General features: G+C 41.4%; 1 protein-coding gene across 1 annotated transcript; it reads left to right on the top strand.

Annotated features, from left to right (window-relative positions):
• The first annotated feature begins 9198 nt into the window (after positions 1–9198).
• On the top strand, positions 9199–20023 carry LOC129166567 (sterile alpha motif domain-containing protein 3-like). The gene is made up of 7 exons (XM_070555585.1): positions 9199–9342; positions 12077–12291; positions 12431–13428; positions 15441–15510; positions 16520–16697; positions 17445–17610; positions 19535–20023. The coding sequence occupies exons 2-6, from the start codon at positions 12096–12098 to the stop codon at positions 17602–17604; spliced, it is 1602 nt and encodes a 533-aa protein (XP_070411686.1). The 5' UTR covers positions 9199–9342; positions 12077–12095; the 3' UTR covers positions 17605–17610; positions 19535–20023.
• Positions 20024–21560: the final 1537 nt, after the last annotated feature.

Raw genomic sequence — 21560 nt, 5'->3', positions numbered from 1 at the left:
GAGGCATAGGCGTCATTTTAACCGGGGACACCGGGGACATGTCCCCGGCAAAATTTGTAATTGGCAGCTGTGTCCCCCCCACTTTCAAAAAAGCCTGCTGATGAGGATTTTTGTTTTACCAGCTCAGATCTTATACCAGGGGTCGGCAACCTGTTCCCATCAAAGAGCCATTATTACCCATTTCCCATAGTAAAGAAAACACCGCAGCAATCGCATCGTTGTGGGCGGGGCCTACCCTCAGACAGCAGAGAGCTGCTCACAACCAGGTGACAGCAGCCGGTACCATGGGCGTCGCACCCGTGGGGGATTCAACACCCACACTTTTCCAGCTGTTTTGCTCACCTCCACACCAGTCTGGTTTCTTTACGTCACACTCACTCTGTTTGCCTCATCTCCTTCTTTACCTCCGCTTCTGACAGCCGATGTCGGGTTTCCAGTAGAGCAGGAGAGGGAGGGACGGAAGAGCTTGACTGAATAATTTTACATCTTGACATTAGCAGTACAAAGTCTGAGTTTGATAAAGTGAAGAACAACCATTTGCAGAGGTTTATAACAGGCGCGGCGCCAGGTTTTCATTTTTGGGTGGGCCAAGGTAATTTTGGACGGACCTTAATTATCAGTGACTTAGTGAAGCAGACAGGTCGCGCTAGAAAATTTTGTTTAAAAAGACGTCATAAATGTGTTCCCCCGTCATTTTTAATTTATAAAATATGAAGTAAAAACTCCCAATTTAATTTTCATTCATTTGTCATTAATATGTAGTCTACACCCGTGCGTTAAGTGGACCATCTTCCAGTAAACGCAAAGCATCCAGCCCACCTCTCCAAATGCGTAAAATGTGCATCAGCCGCTAGTTAGGCGTGCCGCGCGCGCCGTCAGCTATCAGCTCAGACAAGAGCAGAGCAACTAGAGAAAGAATAGAGGATAATTCTGTCTGGATGTGGATGGAGATTACATTTTACAGCAGCCTGATCATCATTTAAATACGTAAACCATCACCTGTCTTCTAGTCCATGCTATCAGCATTATTTTATCTGGTGTGTGTGTGTGTGTGTGTGTGTGTGTGTGTGTGTGTGTGTGTGTGTGTGTGTGTGTGTGTGTGTGTGTGTGTGTGTTCCACTTCAAACACTGGTCTAACCAACCAGACCTGTGTGTCAGGTAACATATTAATGTTACAATTAAACAGTTTCACTTCATGTAGGCTAGGAACATTTCACCTGCCGTGGCCCGACCGCTTCTGCTCCACATAAACTTTGTGCGTAATCAAATGTCTCTACAGGTGCTTTCTGAGCTGAAGAGGCGACTGGATGCGTCATGCGTCTCCATATTGGAGACGGGAACAAGCGCTGTTCAGCCAAACTTTCATAATTTCATAAAAATAACATTTTTCCAAGTGACACATCCCTCAGAGAGACCGGGTTTCCAGACCGCTTCAGTGGGAGGAAATGAACGAACATCCTTGAGTTTATCCGTCAAAATAAACAGTCAAATGGAAATATCTGTAACCTGTCATTTAACTGTTTTGCTTTCCTGTGAATATTGTTGCAAAGAGAAACAATTAAACTTGATTAACCCCAGAGCCACGCGCACTGCGCTGTACTGACTGTAAATGAGGGGGAAACGATTTAATCGGATCCTATTCTTTTCAACATGGTTTAATGTAGTTTCATTCAGTACAAACTTTAGTTATACCAATCTAACGAGACAGAGCCTGGATTTGGATTCTGAACAGTTTAAACATGTTTAAAACGGAGACATGCGTGACGCGTCTAAAATTCGCACCTGCTCCGCTATTATGGAAATTAAAATAACAAGATGAATAGCATGAACTTATTTTAGGCACAGACAACATCCCCCACACTTTTGAAAAGTTTGCAACGCGCCTGGTCGCTCGTGTACATCAAAGTTATCTTTCGTAAGAAGATAATCAATAAAACGATTTATATAAAGTGGATCCAGAAGTTGTAGCCCGCGTCTCTGCCGACAGTATTTTGATATTTTTCACCCTGTTGGTGGTTTTACTGAGCAGGTGCCACTTTTGTCACGCGATTCTTTTTAAAACATGTTTAGACTGTTCAGAATACAGATCCGGGCTCTGTCACGTTTGATTGTTGTAATTAAAGTTTGTAGGTGGGGAAGGTCAGAAAGCAGCTCAGAAGCGCCTATGATTACGCACAAGCGTGACGCGTCAACCTGGTCTCACAGTAAGACTGGGTTGGACCTGTTCAGGTTTACGCAGACAATCTTTACATTTAGAATTGGCATACAGATGTAAAATTAATGCAGTAAAATATAAAGCATTTTATTTAAATATCCATTCATTATTTTAAAAGTACAGAGAGCCGCATCAGATGGATGGAGGAGCCGCATGCGGCTCCAGATCCGCGGATTGCCGACCCCTGTGTTAGCCTACTTTATTGTCCCCAGCAATTTTTAAACCCCACACTGTAAAAAATGACTGTGAATTACACAGTAATTTACTGTGTTTCTGTAAAGTAACTCACTGTGAATGTATTTAAAGTAAAATACTGTATAATTGACAGTAACTGTTGCAGTACTGTATAAATCACAGTAATAAATGCAATACTGTAAAACTTCACAGCAGACCAAGTTCTACTGTAGTAAGTCACAGTAATATAATCACTACTGTAAGAAACAAAGCAAAAATTTACAGTAGTATGAAAATACTGCATAAATTATGGTAATACATGCAATACTTTAAAAATTCACAGCATACCAAGTCCTACTGCATTAAGTCACAGTAATATCATCACAACTGTAAAAAACAAAACAAGACTTTACAGTAATGGGAAATTATTGTATAAATCACTGTAATAAATACAATACTGTATAAATTCACAGCAGATCAAGGTCTACTGTAGTAAGTCACAGTAACATATTCACTACTGTCAAAAACAGAGAAAGAAATTACAGTAGTGTGAAATTACTGCATAAATTATGGTAATACATGCAATACTTTAAAAATTCACAGCATACCAAGTTCTACTGCATTAAGTCACAGTAATATCATCACTACTGTAAAAAACAAAACAAGACTTTACAGTGATGTGAAATAATTGTATAAATCATTGTAATAAATACAATACTGTATAAATTCACAGCAGATCAAGTTCTACTGTAGTAAGTCACTGTAATATCATCACTACTGTAAAAAACAGAGAATTAAATTACAGTGGTGTGAAATAATTGCATAAGTTATAGTAATGAATGCAATACTGTATAATTCACAGCAGACCAAGTTCTACTTTTGTAATTCACAGTAATATAATTACTACTGTAAGAAAAAAAAGCAAACATTTACAGTAGTGTAAAATTACTGCATAAATTATGGTAATACATGCAATACTTTATAAATTCACAGCATACCAAGTTCTACTGTAGTAAGTCACAGTAATATAATCACTACTGTACAAAACAAAACAAGATTTTACAGTGGTGAGAAATTTCACAATGACTTATTGTGTACTGGATAAAAACATACTGCAGAAATTCACAATAATAATTTAAATTCACAGTGACATGTGTACCATAGGGAATTGCAGTACCTATTACAGTACTGTAGAAATTCACAATAATATATTGGAATTTAAAGCAACATATTATTTATTGTTGTAACAAAATGTAAATACTTTAAAAGCTCACAGTAACCATTACAGTATACTGTTGAAATTCAGTTACATATTGTGTACTATAGAAACCTCAACCAGCTCTAAAATGTCACAGTAACTCATCACGTACTGTGTAAAACTACAACCAAAGGTAATTTCAGAGTGACATCGTGTACTTCGGGAAACCACATCAAGCAACATGATACTGTAAAAATTCACAGCAATTGTTTTAATTGTACAATGTATTTTTAAGTAATTATAGCAACCAGTACATTACTGTAAAGATATGCAGTAACATCATATATAACCATTGGGTATAGCCTCTCCCTGGGCTGCCACCTTACCGTGGTGGAGGGGTTTGAGTGTCCCAATGATCCTAGGAGCTAAGTTGTCTGAGGCTTTATGCCTCTGGTAGGGTCACCCATGGCAAACAGGTTCTAGGTGAGGGATCAAAGAGCAGCCTGAAGACCTCTTATGATGAATAAATTCAATGGAAACTGTGTACCCTTGCTCGGACGTGGGTCACCGGGGCCCCCCTCTAGAGCCAGGCCTAGAGGTGGGATACGTTGGCGAGCCCGGCCGGTCACAGCCCGAAGAGGAAACGTGGGTCCCCCTTCCCATGGGCTCACCACTCATGGGAGGGGCCAAAGGGGTCAGGTGCAGTGTGTGACAGGTGGTAGTCGAGGGCGGGGGACCTTGGCGGTCTGATCCTAGGCTAAAGAAGCTGGCTCTTGGCACATGGAATGTCGCCTCTCTGGTGGGGAAGGAGCCTGAGTTGGTGTGTGAGGTTGAGAGATTCTGACTAGATATAGTCGGTCTCACCTCAACGCATGGCTCTGGCTCTGGAACCAGTTTCTTTGAGAGGGGTTGGACACTCTACCACTCTGGAGTTGCTCCCACTGAGAGGCGCCGAGCAGGGCATACTAGTTGCCCCCCATCTTGGTGCCTGTACGTTGGAGTTTACCCCGGTGAATGAGAGGGTATCATCCCTCCGCCTACGTGTGGGGGGGACAGGTTCTGACTGCGGTCTGTGCTTATGCACCAAACTGCAGTTCAGACTACCCACCCTTTTTGGAGACCTTGGAGGGGGTGCTGGAGAGTGCTCCTTCCAGTGACTCCCTCGTTCTGCTGGGGGACTTTAACGCTCATGTGGGCAACAACAGTGAGACCTGGAGAGGTGTGGTTGGGAGGAACGGCCCCCCTGATCTGAATTCAAGTGGTGTTTTGTTGTTGGACTTCTGTGCCAGTCATGGATTGTCCATAATGAACACCATGTTCAAACATAAAGGTGTCCATATGTGCTCTTGGCACTACGATACCTTGGCCTCAGCTCGATGATCAACTTTGTTGTTGTTTCATCTGACCTGCGGCCGTATGTCTTGGACACTCAGGTGAAGAGAGGGGCGGAGCTGTCAACTGACCACTACCTGGTGGTGAGTTGGCTCAGATGGTGGGGGAGGATGCCGGTCAGACCAGGCAGGCCCAAACGTATCGCAAGAGTATGCTGGGAATGCCTGGCAGAGTCTCCTGTCAAAAGGAGCTTCAATTCTCATCTCCAACAGAACTTCCAAAATGTTCCAGGGGAGGCGGGGGACATTGAGTCTGAATGGACCCTGTTCTGTGCCTCCATTGTTGAGGCGGCTGACCGGAGCTGTGGTCGCAGGATCGTCAGTGCCTGTCGTGGTGGCAACTCCCGAACCCGCTGATGGATGCCGGTGGTTAGGGATGCTGTCAAGCTGAAGAAAGAGTCCTATCAGGCCTTTTTGGCCTGTGGGACTCCAGAGGCAGCTGACGAGTACTGACGGTCCAAGCGGAACGCGGCTTGGGTGGTCGTTGAGGCAAAAACCTGGGCGTGGGAGGAGTTTGGTGAGACCATGGAGCAAGACTTCCGTATGGCTTCAAGGAGATTCTCGTCCACCATTCGGCGCTTTGGGGGGTGGGGGGTGGGGGGGGGGGAGCAGTGCGCTACCAACACTATTTATAGTGGGGACGGTGTGCTGCTGACCTCTTACTCAGGACGTTGTGGATCGGTGGGCAGAATACTTCGAAGACCTCCTCAATCCCACCGACATGTCTTCCAGTGAGGAAGCAGAGTCTGGGGACTTTGAGTTGGGCTCTCAAATCTCTGGTGCTGAGGTCACTGAGGTGGTTAAAAAGCTCCTCTGTGACAAGGCCCCAGGGGTGGATGAGATCCGCCTGGAGTTCTTTAAGGCTCTGGATGCTGTGGGGCTGTGTTGGCTGCAATATCGCGTGGACATCGGGGGCAGTTCCACTGGACTGGCAGATTGGGGTGGTGGTTGCCTTATTTTAAAAGGGAGACCGCAGGGTGTGTTCCAACTACAGGGGGATCACACTCCTGAACATTCATGGTAAGGTCTATTCAGGGGTTCTGGAGAGGAGGGTCCGTCGGATTGTTGAACCTCGAATTCAGGAGGAGCAATGTGGTTTTCGTCCTGGCCGTGGAACACTGGACCAGCTCTATACCCTTAGGAGGGTCCTGGAGGGTGCGTCAGAATTTGCCCAACCAATTTACATGTGTTTTGTGGATTTGGAGAAGGCGTTTGACCACGTCCCTCTGGGGGCCCTGTGGGGGGTACTCCGGGAGTATGGGGTACCAGGCCCTCTGATACGGGCTGTTAGGTCCCTGTATGACTGGTGTCAGAGCTTGGTCCGCATTGCTGGCAGTAAGTCGGGCTCGTTCCCAGTAAGAGTTGGACTCCGCCAAGGCTGCCCTTTGTCACCGATTCTGTTCATAACCTTTATGGAAAGGATTTCTAGGCGCAGCCAAGGTGTGGAGGGCATCCGTTTTGGTGGCCTGAGGATCAGTTATCAGCTTTTTGCAGATGATGTGGTCCTGTTGGCTTCATCAGAACGTGATCTTCAGCTTTTGCTGGAGCGGTTCGCAGCCGAGTGTGAAGCAGCTGGGATGAGAATCATCTCCTCTAAATCTGAGACCATGGTCTTGATTTGGAAAAGGGTAGAATGCCTTCTTTGGCTCAGGGATGAGGTCCTACCCCAAATGGAGGAGTTTAAGTATCTCGGGTTCTTGCTCACGAGTGAGGGAAAACTGGAGCGTGAGATCGATAGGCGGATTGGTGCTGCATCTGCAGTGATGCGGGCGTTGTACCAGTCTGTCGTAGTGAAGAGAGAGCTGAGCCAGAAGGCGAAGCTCTCCATTTACCGGTCGATCTACGTTCCTACCCTCACCTATGGTCACGAGCTTTGGGTAGTGACTGAAAGAACGAGATCGCGGATAAAAGCGGCCGAAATGAGTTTTCTCCGCAGAGTGGCTGGGCTCTCCCTTAGAGACAGGGTGAGAAGCTCTGTCATTCGGGAGGGGCTCGAAGTAGACCCGCTGCTCCTCCACATGGAGAGGAGCCAGTTGAGGTGGCTCGGGCATCTGGTCAGGATGCCTCCTTGACGCCTCCCTGGTGAGGTTTTCCGGGCACGTCCAACTGGGAGGAGGCCTAAAGGTAAACCCAGGACACGTTGGAGGGACTGTGTCTATCACCTGGCCAGGGAACGCAGTGGGATTCCCCCGGAGGAGCTGGCCCAAGTGGCTGGGGAGAGGGAAGTCTGGGCCTCTCGACTTAGGCTACTGTCCCTGCGACCTGACTCCAGATAAGCGGGTGAAAATGGATGGATGGATGGATGGGTGTTATAGTACCCTGAATGGTACTACAGAAATATCTAGTAATATGACATTTACAGTAACATATTGTGTACTTTAGGACATGAAAGCAATGGTTAGGAATGGCTCCCTTTGTTTCAAAGTTAAACATCAAAACAGACAACACTGTCAAACAGGTTTTTCTTAATATCAAAATTTAGTATAATCATGTGGGGGGCTAAGGCCATTACTTGGTCTGAGTTTGGCTTCAGTGGGGTCAAAGGTCACCACAATGTGCAAAAAATCCCCTTTATGAAATTTTAAATGACAAAATGTAGGGAAAATGAATAACTCCCAAACTTTTTGACCTAAGGAGCTGAAATTTTAATGTCTAGATTGTGGTGCTCGAGCCATACACTGTGCAAATTTTTAGACTCGCAGCACCTTGGGAATGGTCAAAAGTCACAGAGGTCAGCCATTGAAGTGGCCTTTTGGCCTGCTTTTGTCTAACAACTCAACACAACTCATGCGTTGAGATTTAAACATGAAATCTGAGTATGTTGCTTATCAAACGTACTTTACCCGCATATCTCGGTGCAGTTATGATGGGACCTCTGGGGGTCTACTTGGCCTTCCAAAGTTCTTGCAGAGTTGTGTTTTGGGGTGATTGATAGGGTCTCTTCACAAGCCAACAGGCAAAGCTTCAAACAATTTGAAAAACTGACTTTTAACTCTATGGGTTAGCTGATGCCGTTACGTCTACGCTTTTATATGCTGTTATGTTTTTATTGTTTGTTTCTTAAACTTTTTACTGGTTTTATATGTTTTTATTTTTATTGTACAGCACTTTGGTGGCATGTTTCATGCCTGTAAGGAGCTTTCTAAATAAAGGTGATTGACTGATTGATCGATAAGATTATTCTAAAGCGACCCCTGGGGATCATCTGACCTGAGTCTGGGGTCAAAGGTTGCTGCGTGGCAGCCAAAATGTATTTCTTTGAAATTTGAATTAAGAAAATGGTGGGAAAATGAATAACTTTAAAACTATTTGACGTATGAGGCTGAAATTTGTGTAGAATAGAATAGAATAGAATAGAATAGAATAGAATAGAATAGAATAGAATAGAATAATCCTTATGTCCCACAATGTGGATAGTGAGTCATAGCATCTAGTTTGTAAAGTAAATGTTTTGCTCCAAGTTAAATATTCAGATTACAAACTAAATACGTTGGTGTGACCTAATTATTTAATTTGTAAAATAAACATTTAAGTCTAAATTAAACATTTGGCTTGTAATATTATTATTTAGTTGGAAACTTTAACATGAATAATCATGGTGAAAATATTACTTAGAAAAACGAACCACCTATTTTTTTACCTTCTTCTTGTTTAACTTAATTGCTGCAAAAATTATGTTTGATTTTAAATGGCACCACACAGATATGTGCAGAAATAAAAATTATTAATACTTTAAACTATTATTCACAGCATTTTAACCTATTAAAATTTTAATTATATTTCAGTTGATTGCATTTTGCTGCTTCCACCAAGTCTCAGAATTAGTTTTCTGAATTATACCGTACCAAATATAATTTTTTTCTACAGTCTTTGTATATATATGTACAGTCTATGGTATAAACCCAGTTTCTAGGAACTACTTTTTCTTCTGCCTTCCACAGTACAACTCATTAACTATTCAGGAAAACGGTCAGATCAGATAGATAATAATATTAACTGCATTTTGCGATGTAGGTGATGACTAACATGCAGTTACTGTGTTATTTATAAATGGTGTATTTTACTGGTAATTCATCTCGAGTCCCAGTATTCATGCGCTCATGCCCGGGAAAGCACCTGGCTCACGTGATCACGGTTCACAAGCTGTAGCCAGCGCCGCTGGGCTGCTCATTGGTCCAGCCGACAATTGCGCGGCAGTCTTTGGCGGTGTTCTAACCGGTTCTAACCGAACAGCGGCAAGAAAGAAAAAGAACAGGAGGAAAGAACTTCAGCTCCAGGAATAAAGGGATTCGCAACGTTCTACAGTCTGCTGCAGGACGACGAAGACTGTTTTCTCGACGTAGATGCGTGGAGCATCACTGCATGTAAGTGCCCTTTCTCTTTACTGACTTTTAGTCAAACATTGCTTGCTCAGACTAGTCACCGATATTTGAGAAAGGATAAGTTTGAGTTAACTGCCGTTCTGGTTCAAAATGTCTTACACGTGTACTGTTTGTAAATTCAAAGCTGTGTCAACTCCCGCATTTATTCGACATGTTAAAATGCACAGAAATGTCGCTAACATTAGATTTCACTGTGGCTATGCAAATTGTCCTTCTGCTTTTTCAACAGTAATTGCTCTTCAAAAGCATATGTACAGAGTTCATACGACCACAGTTAAATCAAGGGCGCAAACGCAAGGACATGCTTTAGCTTTGTCATGCAAATTTGAGGGGTGTACCTTTGTGTCAGAGCGTGTAGCAACCTTATGGGAGCATCTGCAGCTACACAAGTCAGGTGGGACAAAAGTGCCTTGCCCCTTTGATAACTGTCCAAAGACTTTTTCTGTCCGTTCATCTTTCACCTCACACATCAGTCTGAAACACAAAGCAATAATTTGCACCTCTATTGCTGCTGCTGCCAGCACAGCTAGCTCCATGGACACTGAAATGACTAAAACAGCTCAACCAGGTTTAGATGACAATCGTGAAGCAGAAGTGTTGGATGGTGACACTGAATTAGATGAGAATGAGTTCATGACCAGTTTGGCCTTGTTCTATCTCCAGATGCAGGCTAAAATGCTGCTGCCTACCAGCATGATTCAAAAAATAATTGAAGAGTTCCAGCAGGTGCACAGTTCAAGCACAGCCCATCTTTTGTCTAAGCTGCATCAAGATTTGACTCAGTTAAATGTGCCTGAAAATGAAATCAGAAATCTCATTGATAATCTGTCAAAAAACGACCTGATGAAAAGATGCAATGAAGGAGTTTTTAGAAGTGATCAAACACGGAAAACGCTTTTCAAGCGTGAATTCAATTATGTTGAGCCAACAGCGATTTACCTGGGTATTGACAGAAATGGAAAAGAGAGATTTTGCCAGTATGTGTCCATTAAAGAGACACTCAAGGCATTACTTAGCCAAGGATCAGTTCAAGAGCAATATCTCCAAGCAAAATCTGAAACATCAACTCCTGATGTCCTCGAAGATCTGAGAGATGGTAAAATCATAAAAAACAATAAATTATTAAATGAATCACCATCCTCAGTAGGTATAATCTTATATCAAGATTCATTTGAAGTTGCTAACCCCCTTGGTTCTGGCAGAAAGAAGCACAAGATCTTGGCTATGTATTTGACGCTAGCAGAAATCACGGCACACAACAGGTCTTCCGTTGACCAAATGCAACTAGTTTTGTTGTGCAGGGAGGAGGACTTCAAATTTTTTGGCCAAGAAAAGGTATTTTGTGCTGCAGTTAATGACCTGAAAGAAATTGAAGACAGTGGTATTCATGGTCCTAGAGGGAATAATGTGAGGGGTACTGTTTTGGCCATAACAGGAGATAATCTAGGATCTCATTCCATTGGAGGTTTTACTGAAAACTTCAGTAGAAGCAGATACTTCTGCAGATATTGCCTCATTGACAGGGAAACCTGGGAGCAATCTCCAACAAAACCTGGTCCAGCTAGATCAGTAGAGACCTACAAAAACTGTGTGGCAGAGGGGGAAATGGCATATGGGGTAAAGTTTGACTCTGTGTTCAATCAGCTGAAGTATTTTCATGTTTGCCAGCCAGGCCTCCCTCCATGTCTGGGTCACGATCTGTTTGAAGGGATTGTTTCTGTTGATCTTGCTCTATATATAAAGCACTTAGTAAAGATTGAGAAACAGTTCACATATAACCACATAAACAGGATAATATCATATTTCCCCTACAAAGGCAGCGATGCCAACAATAAACCATGTGAGGTAAAAGCAGATGGCGAAAAGCTTGGTGGCCATGCTGCTCAGAACTGGTGCCTCTTGCGTCTCCTTCCTGTAATGGTTGGGGACAGAATAAAAAATCCCCTTGAAAATGATGTTTGGCAGTTGTGTCTCAAGTTGAGAGAGGTTGTTGAGCTAATATGTGCACCGAAGATCCACAAAAACCAAGTTGCATATCTTCAAATGCTTATTGAGGAGTACCTTGAAATGAGAAGAAAAAAATTCCCAGGAAATTCACTGCAACCCAAACATCATTACCTTGTTCACTACCCTGCGCTTATCCTCCATTTTGGTCCACTTATTCGATTATGGACGCTGCGTTTTGAAAGCAAGCACAGTTATTTTAAACAGTGTGCAAGGAAGCTTCATAATTTTAAAAATCTCTGCAGCACTTTAGCTGAAAGACACCAGCTGCTGCAAGCTTACTTGCTTGCTGGCAGATTCTTTCCGCCATTGCTTCAAATAGGGGAATCCATGAAGTTCCATGACAAACTCTACCAGATCGCAATACAGAGAGCTGCCAGTCTCCGTGACCTTCATCCAGAGAACACTTTTGAAACAGCCTCTGTTACATTTAAAGGGACGCTGTACCAAAGAGGCATGGTTATTGTTGTCAACCAAAATGACACAGGCTACAAGTTTGGGAAAATTGTGCTCATACTGATTAATCAGTCATGTGTGCATGTTGTTGTTGAGCTGTACCAGTCAGTGCGTGTTTTGGATCTCGGTGTACACTGTCTACAAAACAGTCATGATGCTCATTACGAGTGTGTGTCTATGGACAGTCTTGCAGACTACTATCCATTGGCCACATATAATCAGTTTAGTCTGAACTTGATTGCCTTGCACCATTCAGTGTGTTACAGGTAAAAGACATGGACTCCATTGAGCATGCAATACAGAGCGTGCTACCACAGCTACAGAGGGAGAAGGTGGAAGCAGTGATTCACGAGTTTGAAACGACATTGGGTGTGGAAGGGCCAGATGATCTTCAGTTTATCAAAGAGGCAGACATCAGTCACCTACTATCACCCATTCAGTGCAGAAGATTGATTAATTCTTTCAAAAGTCGTAAGCTGTCTCAATTAGCCTACATGTTTATGTTCACTGCTATTGTATTTTGATGATAATGACTATTAAGATGAAAAATGTTGGAATGAAACAAAATTAACCATTATGTTTTTTGTGCCTATGTCAATTTGTTATGCAGATCCAAAAAGTCCTCAGCCTATCACCCCCTCACCCGTTTCTTCCCCCTCTAGCTCATTTTCAAATGAGCCTTACACCAGTCCATTAACCAGTCCACAAGGACACAGCAAATGGGTAGACGGATTTCAGGTGCAATGGGACAAAATGAGGCCCGCTCTCAAAAGAGCCATTGATGATGGTAATCGTCCAGAGCCAGGGGATCGCAGACACATGGTGAAAGTCATTGTTGATTCCATGAGAGAACACTGCTTGAACCCGACACGAAAAGACTGCACAACAGTAGCAAAAGCTATAACTCAGATGTATCCTGGCAGCTTTTTAGATAAAACAGATGAGGGAGAAATTATTGGATGTGGATACTTCACTTTACTGCAGCAGCTGAAAACCAGAGTTGAATATGTCAACAGAGACAACACACTCTCCCGCCTGAGGAGGCCCAGAAGGTCAGACACAAGTGATGATGACCAGCCGCCACCACCTGCCAAATGTGCTAAAATCGACAGTTATGGTTGTATTAACTGGCAGCCACAGGAGTATCCAGAGGGGGAAACGGCTCAATCACTAGAAGAAAAGAGGAAAGAAATGATAGATATTTTTACTCAAGATGGACCAAAGGCAGCTGAGAGAGGAAGGGTAAAGGAACTTATGACAAATACATATTCAAAACAGCGAGAAGACATCAATGCTGACCCATCTCCCAGCATTCTGGACATAAGTAAACGGTGGCCATTTCTCCTGTCTTGGAAGCTCTTACTTTCCCACTTCACTACCCTGACTGGTGTTGACCTGTACACCAGACTGAAGGATGACATGGATAAAAAGGGGAAGAGGCTCCTGGAGTACTTCGGATGTCAGGTGATGAGTTGGACCAAGGAAGTTAAAGCTCTTCTGAAAGATGCTTTAAAGGCAAACCGAGAGGGCACAGATGGTCTTGCAGCACTCCTGGTGATGATGACCCATTTCAAGGAAGCAGAGGACGCCCTTTTCATCCTTGCTGATGTAAGTTATTATATTGGTCTTAAATAATTCTTAATGTAAAAAGTTCTTTGTTAATTGTAAATAGGGATGCACCAATACACTTTTTTTCACTTTTGACACCATTATCTGAGGTTTAGTATCAGTCGATATTAGTGCTCAATTTGTGAATCAAACCTTCCCGGAACGCAAATACTGGGGGGGGGGGTGGGGGTGGGGGGGTGGGGGGGTTGGTTCGCTGGAGTTTTTGACAATTAAAATTGCGCCCACATTTTCTAAGTTAACACAACTCTTTTGACAACAGTAGTTTCAGCATCTTTACTGTCCCCCTGCTTTAGCACTCTCCCCTCTCCCCCTACGCAGCGGCCGCACAGGTGCTCCTGTCAGAGTTCCTGCTGCTCTAAACATTAAAATAATTATTTCATTTTCTGTTCCTCATGTCTGATTACATTCAATGGTGTCTGTTTGTTGCAACCAGCAGGTACAAAAACTAACTTGTTTTCATTTGACTATTTTTCTGTCCTGCCTGTTTATTATCTTCCTGCATCTCCTCTCAATCCTAAAGAAAAACTGCTACCTGGGTTCATATATATTCACCTTATGAGTTACCTTTGAACTGCAGTTCTAAAAGCTCTACCGACCGCAAAAACAGCAGTCTGCGCGCCAGCCACACTGGTGATGAAGTCACCGGAGGACAAAACAGGTGATGCGCTCCGCCCCACAGCAGCGAAAAGCATCAGGCACAAATAACAGACAGAAAACATAAAAGGAAATGAGCCGACATGAACGATCGCGTGTTAAATTTGTTTTTGAGGTGGTGACACCTAATTGGATAATGTTACTGTGGCCGTGCTCAAGACGCAGATGTCTGGAGCACGTCAACGATCAGAGCTTTGCACCTATAATCTCCGGAGAGTCTGCATGAATAATGTAATATCAGTAGAACCAGGATCGTTTTCGGGCTCCCCCTGGGTGTGTAAGCTGAGGGCTTCCAGGGGAGCCTGTCTTCTTTTGGGGTGAGTCGGGGTCCCTTCAGCTGACCCGTAGTTCAAACCATGCGTATAGCACAAGTTGGTTGCGCGAGTTGCCGGATCCTAGCAGACAGTTGCCAGAACGGTCCTTTGAAAATAAGACAGTTCCTGGATCTTGTTCCGGCGAGATCCGGCTCAAATTAAGCCCTGGTCGATATTGATCTCATACTGATACAAAAATCCAACACTTTATTGCATAATGAACTACATATGAAAAAGACTGCACTGCAAAAACTGATTTCTAAGAAAGTAAAAACACTCCTTTTTAAACATTTTTCTTTTTAGTCCAAACAGATAAAAAAAAAATCCCCAGAAAAATAGCATTACTTAAAATTAGCTAAAAATTCTTAACTATGATCCAGATTTTCTAGTTTTGAGTAAAAAAAAATCTGCCAGAGAGGTAAGCGGTAAGAGGTAAAAAGTTGCTTGGCTAGAATTTGTAAAACTAGCAAATAAATTGATTGTTTTTTTACTTAACTTGAGCAAAACCTTGCGAGACTTCATAACTGCTGCCTTTTAACTATGAACTGCTTTAAATTCCCTCCAAATTGACGGTCAGTCGAAACAACGGAAAATTTGCAATACGTGCTGGAACAGAGCACGTTGCTCTTTTGCCGCTGACCGCTCCTGCATGTCGCCTCCTGTGGGTCGAACCCTTAATAAACACTAGAAATCCAAGAGGCCTTTGCAGCGCTTTGCTGCCCGGGCCTAATTAAAAGACAACTTAGATGTGTTTTTCCTTTTTCTTTCTTATTCTAATGCTTTGCTGGAGTATTAGATCGAGAGCAAAATAATGTGAGCAAAGCATCCCTAGTTGTTGCATTTTGCGTTTTGTCCTGTTCTCTCTGAGCCTCAGTGGATATACCAGGGACTGTCTTCTACATTTGCCAATTGTAAAACTTAAAAAGGAGTCTGTTAAGCTGTGTTAAACACTGTTTACTGTGTTTTTATTTATTTATTTTGTAAAAAGTTTAATTGTGCATTTTGTTCATCTCAATTCGTCAGGTTACAACAACTCCTGCTGATGCAGAGGAACAGTTCGTCCTCCCAAGCACCCCAAGGCTCATCGCACTTGGTAAAACTGTCATTTAGTAAAAGCAGATATAGAGAAAAATAAATCCTAAGTTGACATTAAGACTAGTGAGGAAGTGTCATTACTGCAGTGCCCGGGGAGAACATTCCAACTATGACTTGGTTGGCTGGGGATGAGACAATGATCATCCCCAGCCAACCTCCTGCCCACTCAGCCACAGCAACACTTTGCCAGGAAAGAAGGTTTGCGAAGCAGATCGCTCACGAAATTCGTGTGCTGCCTGCTTTTCCTCTATTCACATCAGGCACAAAGTTTTCCGTCGCAATCAACAAGCGCTTCTGCTCACCTGTTGCATTTCATTTTTTAACTATGTTTACCAGGTATTAGCCCCCATTTACTGCTCTTTTCCTGTTTAAAAACACCCCACGTGCCTTTGCTGTTCTGTGTGTGTGCACACTCAAACACCCTACCTATTTATATCTTCGGAAACTGCGCCGATCCTGCTCAGCTCTTGTGTAATTAGACCAATTCCTTTAAAATTGGGTTCGTAAATAACTTGGTGTTTTTGGTATGAAACAATGCTACTGTATATATTTATCTTTGAATTAAACGTATTTGTTTATCTAAGCAAAACAGGTTCTCCCCCTCCCCATAGTTCAGCCTACACTGCGGGAATGGGTGTGTTTAATTTTCATCTCTAGTCTGTTTAGATACACAAATATGATTGCATTTATCAATCGGTGTTTTGTTTGAAAAATAGCTTTATTTTGTTAAATTTCATGGCCTGCCTCTTCTGTCTTTGACTTCCTGTCAGAACTGATGCAGCTCCCTTTCATAAAAAATAGAGCACACGCCAAAACAATTGTCACATGGCGTGAGCCTTCCCAGTGCTTCGCAGCTGCTGTGAACGACACCATAAGTCAACAAGGGCGCCGAATAGAAGCGCTCTTTGTTCCACGATGCTTAGCATCACTTCTGTGTCTGATGTGAACTATGTATCAGACATTACTTATTTGTAATTCAATTGTTGTTTTATATTTGATTATTGCAGGAGACACTATGTGGTCTGCGAACAAGTGGATGCTATCCATAGAGGGCAGAGTTGTAATCCCACTTTTGCCTCCCATACCGGATTTTACAACTGCCTTGGCTGTCCTGTTTGCCAGTTTCTATGTATTCAACATAGAATATCAGGTGGAAGCAGTCACAACACTGGAATTCGTTCAGAGGTATTGCTAATAACATTCTAACTTAACTTTGAGCTACAATTAAATTCAAGTTTATTTACAAATATTTAGAAAAATCTTAGAACTCTTCATAGTGCTGAAAGAATAGTAATTTAAAATTAGAACAGTCGGACAATAACTAAAATCATTTGCTCATACAAATATGTTCATTCAGGACAATAAACGCTGTAAGTCTAAATATCCAATCGGCGCCAAAATCATTACTATGTTTTAGCTGCACCTTGACTCTAAAGCTGCTATTCGTAATCTGCAAAATAAACTAGCTTACTCACTCAGAACTCTCACCCCTCCCATCAAGTAGCAGTCCTAGGCCATGCCCCCCTGAGGAAGTGCGGTGATGTTCTGCTGCAAAATGTGCTACAGGCGTAATGAGTCATGGAGCCACGTACATGCAGAAGTCTGTTTGTCGGGTGGGATTGTTTAATCATTGGTTTTGGACCAATCCATGTTTTTGGCTGAAGTTTAGACAAAAGAACCACTTAATTATCTATGTTTTTCTTTAATCTCCACAAAATATTTCTAAGAATGTTGTGTTAAAATGTTAATAGGCATGAAAAAATCTGTTAGATTACTTATTTTGCAGATTAAAAGATAGCAGCTTTAAATTTCTTATCCTTTCATGTTGATTCCTATAAGCTTTTTGATCTGTTCTGAGAGGACTTTTGTTATGATGATGTGCTCACCAAACTGTCCATAAGTTATATTAACCTATATTTTCATTTCTGTTAGGTTCCTTGCCAGGATCAATCCAAATTCCATCAAGTGCACAGCCAAGGTCCAGACGAGCAGAAAAACTGGCAGAACTGTGAAGAGAAAGACAACGGATATAAATCCACGCGTCGTTTCATTCATGAACGCCTTCTCTGCATTTGACTGGCAAAACAGCTAGCTTAAGGTGAGGTTCTGATACTGGTCACTACATCTATGAAGATGGGTTTGGTCTTTATTTGTCTTAAGTAGCGTAAACATATGGAGCCCATAAGGGGACATGAGCAACAAAAATCTTGTGCGTACCAGTAATTTTCTCGTGCGCACAATTTAATAACTTGTGCGTAAGAGATACTTTATCATCAGCTAATAAAAGTTAAAAGCCAGATGTTTTTGTCAAAAATTGGAATAGACTTTAATCATGAGTTGTTGTAAGATCCACATCCCTACTGGCTATATTATTAGAATTATTCTCACAATCTATGACCTAATGCTTGGATGTGACCAGAGGGCTCATGCTGTAGGCTATGTGCGTTTGTAACAGATCATAGTCTTGGATTTGGAACTACAAAAACAAAGAAAAATGCTGAAATGAGGAAAAGCTGGCCAGAGAAATGGAATGTGCAACATTCCTTGGCACCCCTGGCTACTTTATGCAAAGAAACTTCATCTTCACTCATCACTACAGTTAATGGCATGCTACACTTGTAACGGGGTTGGGCGATTTGTATAATTTTTCCAACCTCCAATTGTCAGTCCAATAACTGACGATAGACGATACATTCGCAGATGTGTCTCTGAGCAACATAATCATGCACCGATTGAATTGCGAAAAAAAAAGAAGCCCAATCATGGATATTTTAAATGGAAGCACAGTGCATAGATGTTTGATGGAAGAGAAATTTATATTCTTCCTACTTATTGTTTAATTTTGAATCTGGTCAAGTGTACGTCACAACGGTTGTTATAAACACGTTTATAGTGTTATAAAGAAGCCTCATCTTTGTTTCCCTGTGGCGCACACCATTGTGGTATTTTATTTTACTTAAATATTTTCTTGTTTTAACATAGGCGTTTGCACCTGGGCGCATTAGTGACTTTGCAGGACAAAATGAAGGGAGTGAAGCATCCTGTCAGAGACATTGAGGATCTTTGTGTCTCTGAGAGGAAGCGGAGCCACAAGTGAGCCTCGTGAGGAGAATGGCGAACCTTATTGCAAAGCCAAATGCTACGGCTTTTTACATTACATTAGTGGTTATTTTGGTCTTGATAATGTCGACAATAATATCGTTTATTGTCAATAATTTGTTGAACAGCATTCCAGGTCAAGATGAACCTTAAATTAAATGAACCATGCAAGGAGAAATTCTTGGGGAAAAGATTTTTATTTTCACACAGGGATTAAGGATGGGTGCCGAATAGAGTTGGCTATCGATTCAAATTTCAAGAGTCGATTTGATTAAGATTCTCAAGATTTAGAACCGATTATTGCTATTCAGTTCAATTTGCTATATCCATTCAGGTCAGGGAACTCTTCTTTTTTTTTTTTTTTGCTGTTACCTGACTATGTAGTTGTGCAGTATATTAAAATAGTAACATTCAACAACAAACTAATGAAATATTAGCAGTTTAAAATGGCTGTAAGGCCCAATCTCTCTCTCAGAATGTAACTTTTCACAAACAAGCTGTCTGAATCAGCAAACTGAACCAGGAACAGCCAACAGAAGATGTAAGATGTACACACAAATGCATCAATGGAACACAAACCTAGGGCATTATGAACAATAAGAAAGTAAGAATCCATCCAAAAGCTATGTGCTCACACACACACACACACAAACACAAACACACTTATTATTTGATTTTTATACTGGCCTCACTAAACACAAATGCTTTTTAACCATATTTGTCAGATATATTTTTTGGCTTGAACAGCTTCAGGGTTGACCTTCCCTTAAATGTAATCATTTGGTCCAAGAAAATGTCCATGTCTGGACCACAGATGGCTGGGATACGTGGAATATTCATTTGTGTTGCGCTCCTTGACTTCACATTCCCTCTTCATCTGTCTTAATTAGCTGAGTTTTTTATTGTGATTGTTTTATTTTCAGGATGTTGCTGTGGAGCAGCCCTACAGAACTAATGGACTGGGTGAGGGAACCTAAGAGGCAAGGAGTCTGTACCAACAGTACAAATTTTTTTTTACATCGTGGTATGGAAAAATAGTGTTTTTTGTTGATATGTCAATGCCACTGTTTTGACTGTTTTAAGGTTATTGAGGTTCGTAATATTGCAATATGTTCACAACATGTTCTAGAAACACGATGGTGATCATGTATCATTATTTATCTGGATACTTCTATCCATTGTTTTAAGTCGTTTTTGTGTTCTTTGAATACACAAATGTTCACAGCATGTATACAAAAATGTTGACATGTTATTGCCTGTTTTTATAGATATGGCTATGGCTAGTTGTATTGTAATGTGTGTACAACATGTTCTAAGAACTTAATGATTATTATACTTTTTTGACAATGTTATCTGTGGATATTTATATCCATTGTTATAGAAATAAATGGGCAAATGTAACTTTTGTTGTACTAATTTATTTAGTAAGATACAGCATAACATAAATCAAAAGAACACCTGCAATATTTTAACTTTAAAAGACAGTAATGCAATTTTTACTATACAGTTAAAGTACTATTTTTTAGCCAAAAATACTAAACTTGGAATTTACTGTTATTTCATTTATAGTTAAAACACCAATGGTGTAATCACAAGCGCAGCAATTGAAAAATTAAATTTATTTTACAGTGAAACATGGTAGCAAAATTAGTTAATTTATAATTGCAGTAATCCTACTGTAAAAAGGGAAATTCATGCAGTGTTTTGAAGTACGGTTACAATAACAGTACTTTTACATAAACAGTAAAGCACTGTGTGTAGTTACAGTTAATTTTGCAGTTATCCCAATATTACTGTAATATAAACAGTAATATATAAAATTTACTGTGTTAGATTTTGAAGTTAAAATAATGTATACTATAACAAAACATACAGTAATTGTTAGTTACTGGGTTCAGTTCTTTAGTTACAATACTGTATTTTCTTTTACAATAACTTACTGGTTTATTACTGTGAATTTTACAGTGTGTTTGTTATTTAATTTTCATAGTTACAATCACGTTACTGTAATATATACAGTGATACACAATATTTACTCTTTTTAATTTTACAGTAAGTCACTGCCATAACACATACAGTAAGTGTTAATTACAGTGTTCAGTTCTACAGCTAAAATACTTCTTTTTTTTTTACAATAACTTACTTGTCAATTGCTGCCGGTTAATTACTGTGAATTTCACAGTTGGCTGGTTATTTAATTTTACAGTTACAACAATGATACTGTAATATAAAAACCAGTACATGATATTTACTGTGTTATATTTTACAGTAAATAAATAATACTGTAATAGTACATACAGTAAATGTTAGTTACTGTGTTCTGTTCTACAGCTACAACACTGTAATTATTTTTACAATAAACTTACTTGTCAATTGCTGCCGGTTAATTACTGTGAATTTCACAGTTTGTTCGTTACAGTGCACTCAAGTGTATGGCTATTGTCCCCAGCAATTCTGAAAACAAACTGACGCCCTTGACTAGAGGTGCCACAAGATGGCGTTGGAGTGCTAGGCAACAGTGCGGGAGGGGTGGTGTGCGTCACTCCGTTACGCGTAGGGATGAGTACCGAATTCGGTACTTTTTAAGGTACCGACCGAATTCCACAGTACCGACCGAGCACCGATTCACTTCATTTGAAATGGTGCCTCATTTCGGTATCCGTCCTTCACAACGAGAACTTGCCTAGACAGCTGCGCATGCTAAAGAGCGTTATGTCATCGGTCGCTGCGAGCGAGTTGTAAACAGAGCAGCTCCGGTAGGTAAATAAAATGTTTAAGATAACGTTAGCTTGATTTGTTAGCTTCAGTTTCACTAATGGTGCGTTCGCTTTCTCCTCGGAACTCCGAAATTCCGACTAGAAGAACATGAACGCACTCTAAAGTTTGGCTTCACTTTTAATGCGACGGGTGATTGGGTGAAGATGAAACCAGTGACAACGATTTAAGTTT

This window comes from Nothobranchius furzeri, chromosome 1, assembly GCF_043380555.1.
Source record: "Nothobranchius furzeri strain GRZ-AD chromosome 1, NfurGRZ-RIMD1, whole genome shotgun sequence".
NCBI classification, from domain to species: Eukaryota; Metazoa; Chordata; class Actinopteri; order Cyprinodontiformes; family Nothobranchiidae; genus Nothobranchius; species Nothobranchius furzeri.
Note: the sequence above shows the minus strand (reverse complement) of the source record. Positions and strands in the feature narration are given on the sequence as shown.

Bases quoted from the DNA above. Each gene is read 5' to 3' on its own strand.
- LOC129166567 (XM_070555585.1), top strand. From the start codon at position 12,096: ATGGACTCCATTGAGCATGCAATACAGAGCGTGCTACCACAGCTACAG. The intron at 12,292-12,430 runs GTAAGCTGTCTC...TTTGTTATGCAG, and splicing joins GATTAATTCTTTCAAAAGTC to ATCCAAAAAGTCCTCAGCCT. The intron at 15,511-16,519 runs GTAAAACTGTCA...TGATTATTGCAG, and splicing joins CCCAAGGCTCATCGCACTTG to GAGACACTATGTGGTCTGCG.